This window comes from Castanea sativa, chromosome 12, assembly GCF_040712315.1.
Source record: "Castanea sativa cultivar Marrone di Chiusa Pesio chromosome 12, ASM4071231v1".
Taxonomy (NCBI): Eukaryota; Viridiplantae; Streptophyta; class Magnoliopsida; order Fagales; family Fagaceae; genus Castanea; species Castanea sativa.
The window spans coordinates 27617811-27623984 of record NC_134024.1 but is presented as its reverse complement, the minus strand read 5'-3'; the positions used below and the strand labels follow the sequence as shown (position 1 = coordinate 27623984).

Here is a 6174-nt window from a genome sequence, read left to right as displayed (position 1 = left end):
AAACAAACAGTTCTCTTCGTCTGGTGATATGGAGTAGCGCGGTTAGCACGGGTAAGTGGTGTTGGCTGGGCAACTGACCAATCAGTAATGGTCGACAAGGACATCCACACCAGACAAAGGTGGTTAAAGGCTAAAATGGTAAAAGCCAGCCGCAATAGGCATTATATAAAGGACCCTTACTGTGCACTGAGAGGGAGGTCGGTAATAGTAACCTCTAAGGAGAGAATCACAATAACTAAGCAAACACGGAGATAGAAAACGAAGAAAAAAGAAAGAAAGAATTATGGAGAATAGGAAAACAAAAAAGAAAGAATAGAATGGCAGACATGTACCAGATAGGTTGATTTCCTCTTCCCTCTAAAGCCCATGCTCTCTGCTAAAGGCAAGAGATTTCTCTAGGCACAAGTCATTTAAGCTCGTTCTCTCAAAGCAGTTAATTTCTTCCCAGAGAGATTATTCGCATTAAGGAAATTGCTTCCTTCTTGACTTAGACCCCGTAACATAACTTAACACGGCAAACTGACATTTCTGTTTGATTCAATAAGCTTGTTACTACCTCTTCCGTATTTATTTTTGTTGCTATTTCATAAAACGTGCATTCCTTGTAATGGCTCATTATTTAATTTTGTCTAAATAACGAATATGTCTCTTTTATTATCTTTGTTATATCTGTCTGCCGTAATTAGTAAAGCAGCTCTGTCTGCCATAGGCATGTGATCAAAAATCTTGGCAAAACGGGGCATAGTTTGTGCACAAGCCAGACCAAGGTGAGTTGCAGTTGGATCGGTCCCAACTCCCTGATCCAGAACACCTTAGGCCTAGCACGGCAGGAGGTAGTCCAGCCCAATATTATAAAAAAAGGCCCACCACAAATATGAATTTTGACAAATTCCCCCATTAAATTGCATTTTCTTATTATATTCTTTATGCTTGCAAAATTTCAATAAGAACAAAGATCAATAGCTATGTTATCAATTAAATATTTAAATTTCAAGTTTTTGTAGTCTTAATTTTTGTATAAAAATATATTTATAGATCGAATAATAATTAATATCCGATTTGAACAAAATTTGACATGCATATTAAGAATATGAAGAACATGTAATCTAATAGTTAGATTATATATATATATATATATATATATATATATATATATATATATATATATATATATTAGTGAGAGTTTGAAGGGTTTCTCTCCAAACCATTTTGAAGAGAAACTTTGTCCATTTTTTTCAAAGGGCCAAGAGGGTCTGGGCCCACCCTGGGTCCATCTTTGATCTAAAGGTTGGATTCTTTAACTTGTCATCAAAATTATATATATGTTTGTGATGATGTGGCTCGATACAATGTATTCTTAATATTTCGTTTCATTACTGTTATTGTTATATCATTAAGAATAATGATGATAATAATTATGTAGGGATTGAACTATGTTTTCCATCAAAAGATTTAAAAGAATCTCCTTCAACCTATATGGCAAAGGAAATGCTAAAACCACTATATATTTATTTACTACAAAAATTCTGCAAATTAATATGATAATAAATGTAATTGAAATCACCTTTTGTGATTAATGACACGTTAATTTGTAAAGTTTTTATTGTAAATTTTATAACATTTCTAGCACCCTAATTTATGACAATTCATAAAGTTATAAAGTTATGACTCATTAAATAAGTTATGTAACTAAAAATACAAGTAGTTGAATCTTCATGTAATAATTTCAAAGAATTTTTTTTCTTTAAAATGATTTGGAAGTAAAACTCTGATCCTACACAATAATTTTTGTTGTTGTTGCTGTTATTGTGATTGGGAAAAACAAGAGGTGTTCTTTTAATCAATTTCCAAGTATTACCTAGGGTTTCACAATGTTCAAATCCATTGTCTTCGGTCTTCACATGTCAAAGCCTTGCTCAGGGAGTCACCAATCAAATGGCTTGTCAAAACCGTATCAAAGACCCAATCAGCGCTTCCTACAGTACTTCGATGACCTTGACACTTCAGAAAATCATATTCTTCCCTTTGCTGTAGGGGTTCGCATATAAAGAACGCATTGTTTCCTTTTCCTTTTTGACCCTTCTTTTACCGCACCCACTATTATTATTTACAAAGAAAAAAAAAATTCATTGAATTTGATTTGATGGTTTTGATCTGATTATTATACCATATTTGGTTCCATCACTCAAACCCCAGACAAGACCATCACAAACTACAAGGCCTTGAAGAACAACACGTGTCTAGTACTCGTGCACCATCCACATTTTACATATCAAATATAACCTAGTCCTAGTCTTATTAGTTTAAATTTTGACACACTCGAGCTTGAATTAAAGCCCATAAAAAGTTCACCAAGCTAATTATCAGTCATAGAGTTTTTAAGTTCAAGTGAAACCCTAATAAACCATCAAATTAATATCAGTCACAAAGAGAGAGAGAGAGAGCGAAGGATAGAGAAAGAAACCAATGGGTAATAAGAGGGTGCAACAAAAACTACAAAGCCTCCTATCAAAAAAAAAAAAACTACAAAGCCAAATTAAACATCAGTAAAAGCAGTTGGCTTGGCTTTGTCACCAACCCATAAACAAATCTTTCCTTTCTGTGCCACTTAGAAAGTCTTTTACCCTCTAACCCAAATTAGAAATATTGCTCTTCCAATGCTTTCCTGTCTCTTTATTAAATCCCACCACCTCTTCCTCTTTCCTCCCTTTCATTTCAACAAACAAAGAACAACAAGAAGAGAAGAAGAAGAAGAAAAGTAGGAGAAGAAAGTTTGTGAGAGATGGGGAGAGGCAAGATTGAGATCAAGAGGATTGAGAACTCAAACAACAGGCAGGTGACCTATTCAAAGAGAAGAAGTGGGATCATAAAGAAGGCTAAGGAGATCACTGTTCTATGTGATGCTCAAGTTTCCCTTGTTATCTTTGGTAGCAATGGAAAGATGCATGATTACTGTAGCCCTTCAACTACGTATGTATATAATATATACTTCTCTTAGTTAATAACCTTTTCTTCTTCAAATATATATATATATATATATATTATTATACATAGTCTCAGTAGGGTTCTTGGCTAGTTATTGATCTGTGATTCTCTTTGTTTTCTAATATGTTGGAAATTTTTATTTTTGATGGTGAAGGCTGATTGACATCTTGGACAAGTACCACAAGCAGTCTGGTAAGAGGTTGTGGGATGCTAAGCATGAGGTGGGTTTTCATATTATCAATACTCTCTCTCTTTTTGTGCTTGATATTGTTCAACTTTTTCCGTCAATTTTTTACTGTAAAAGCATCTGGTAGTTCTTGCTTTGTGACATGATTTTTTTTTAGCTAAAAATATGTTAAGAAACATGAACTATGAATTCTATGAACAGATCTACAAATGGGATGTATATAGTCCCTCTTTTTCTCTCTCTTTGCTTTCAAAATATTCTATTGTTTTTTTCATAGAGAAAGAAAACTAAAACTACATGAATTGTAACATCTATGAACAGATCTGGTAACAAAACATTATTCCCTCCCTTCCTTTTCCTTGCAAAAATTGAAACAACTGAATGGTTGGTAGTAATAAGCAAATAAATATAATAAATGTCATTCCTTTGACAAGATCTATGTCTTTGTCTGATAGTTTCTTGACTAAAAGCATAGTAAACGGCAAAAACACAACCTCTACTAACAGATCTGCAATTAGAAATTTAGTATAACTAACAGATCTGCTGATTAAAGTCTGACCCATCATGGATTTGTATATTTACTTTTGTTTTCGTTTTGGTTTTTTTTTTGTTTTTTTGTTTTTTTACTTTTTGTTGTTGAGATAAACTAACTGTTAGGATTTCCAACTATGATAAACTCAGAACCTCAGCAATGAAATTGAAAGAATCAAGAAAGAGAACGACAACATGCAGGTTGAGCTCAGGTATATATTGGTTATTTGGTTTCTTTGCTTCTCTCTCTCTCTCTCTCTCTCTCTCTCTCTCACGTAGATGTAAGTATATGTTGCAGGCACTTGAAGGGAGAGGATATCACATCTCTGAACCCAAAAGAGCTTATTCTCTTAGAGGAAGCCCTTGATAATGGGCTCTCAAGTATCCGAGAAAAGCAGGTTAGTATCCAAATATTATTATTTTATTTTTTTGCTAAATAGGATCCAAATATTAATTATATATATGTGATTGAAGATCTTAATAGGCATCCAAGACAAGATTTAACTTACCGTTTTTTGTTTTTTGCAGATGGAGTACTTGAATATTGCTACAAAAAATGTACGTGTAGACAGAACCATAGTGCCTTGCTTGATTGATTTCTTTTATTACTCATGAGTAATGTAATAGGAATATCATAACTATTGGCCTATATTTTATCTTTAAAAATTGTTAATGCAATATTAATGCGAAAGAACTTTTTTTTTTTCGCTTGAAAGAGTAAGGAAGTATATCAAAATCTAAAGATTTAAGCTTTTTTGATAATTTGGTAGATTGATGAACTAAATTATGCTTTACTTCTTCATCTAAATAATAATAAAAAAATGTTAAGCAATGCAAAAGAACTTTTCAATGTTCCTATATATAAGTATATGAGTTCTATTATTATATTTTTTTCTTTCCGTGACCTTAATTAACTTTGTTAACTACTGGACATTACTCAGACCGAGATGTTGGAGGAGGAGAATAAGCACCTTACCCTCGTTCTGGTAATGTCATTCAACTTTCTATATATCTTTACTTATTTGCAAATATGTGGACACCAATGTATGTACATGAATATTAGTGCATGAAGTATATGATGTGTGCAGGTGTTCATGTTGTATGTTAATCTGTAGATGTAGGTAGAATATATGCTTTATTTGCTCAATACATCTGTGTACATTTAAGCAGTTTTACTCATAATGATATTGTTTTGCGAGAGATTCATTGGTGTGCATTTATGACTGTGTATCTCAGTTTGTTGAGCCGTTTGGTTGAATATATGCATAATTGTATAGAGGCATAGATGGTTATTTCAATTTTCGTGTTCATGAAAGGGCTAAGTTGTGATTTAGTTTTGTGAGTGTGCCTCCAAGCATTATGCATTAATTTGTGGCGATAAATTGTACTTGAATATATGTGCATGCATCATTGTATCCATTTGGGAGAGCTTATTATCATTGGTCTATTAGGCTTAATAAAAACAAGGTTACCAAAAATACAATTATACCTTAAAAAAACTTTTAAAAATTGTATATAAATCAAATGGGCTATGATTATTTCACATTCAGTATTGTTCACACTATTTTACATTATATCTATATTCATTCATATCATGTATAAAATGTAGATATCTCATCTAAAAGTGTGGACACGTCTGAGAATGTAAAACAATAATTATCCAAAGCAGATAAAGCTTGCCAAAAGCTTTTCATACATTTCAATCATAACGTAGCGATTGCCATAGATCAGTAGAGTCAGTTTTGTTTTTAGATTGTTGTGAATTAATCCTCCCCCCCCACACCCCCCCCACAAAAAAAAAAAAAGAATGTTAATCTTTTTGAGCTTTATTTTCATGTTGATTGATAATCAATAACACAAGTCTAACAAAGTCAAATTTCTATTCATTATAAATTACTTAACTCAATTAAGATAGTCACGACAGAATTGTGGCAAAGTCTACTGGTAATAATTAGTAATTACTAACATTTCCTCCTCTATACGACAGCACCAACAGGAGATGGCCATGGAAGCAAACAGGGACATGAATGATGAGTACCAGCTGAGAGTGAGAGAGTACAACTCTCAAATGCCATTTGCCTTCCGTGTGCAGCCTATTCAGCCAAATCTACAAGAGAGGATGTAATAATACTACTGTTGCTGGCATCTAAACTCTTTAATTTGTTAGCTCTTCTGCTTTCCCTGGTTTGTAATAGACCTAGCTAATATCATGCTTCTTGAACAAGTACTAGTATTAAAACCTGTTAAGTGTGTGAACTTGGCTATTGGGTTGATCAATTACTTTGTGTACGTACTATATATGGTGGGGATGACCTTGTGTTACCTTAGCATATATTGGGCTATTTATGTCCAAGACCCTAGATATATATATGTACCTTTATATACTATTTGGTTGGTTTGACCTTGTTTTTACCTTATAACATCTTACTAAAAAAACTATTCACTCTGAAAAAAAAAATCCAACAATGAGT

General features: G+C 32.9%; 1 protein-coding gene across 1 annotated transcript; it reads left to right on the top strand.

The window, feature by feature from the left end:
- Window positions 1-2554: 2554 nt before the first annotated feature.
- On the top strand, window positions 2555-6097 carry LOC142621188 (agamous-like MADS-box protein MADS9). The gene is made up of 7 exons (XM_075794505.1): window positions 2555-2970; window positions 3140-3206; window positions 3854-3915; window positions 4002-4101; window positions 4232-4261; window positions 4645-4689; window positions 5691-6097. The coding sequence occupies exons 1-7, from the start codon at window positions 2783-2785 to the stop codon at window positions 5826-5828; spliced, it is 630 nt and encodes a 209-aa protein (XP_075650620.1). The 5' UTR covers window positions 2555-2782; the 3' UTR covers window positions 5829-6097.
- Window positions 6098-6174: the final 77 nt, after the last annotated feature.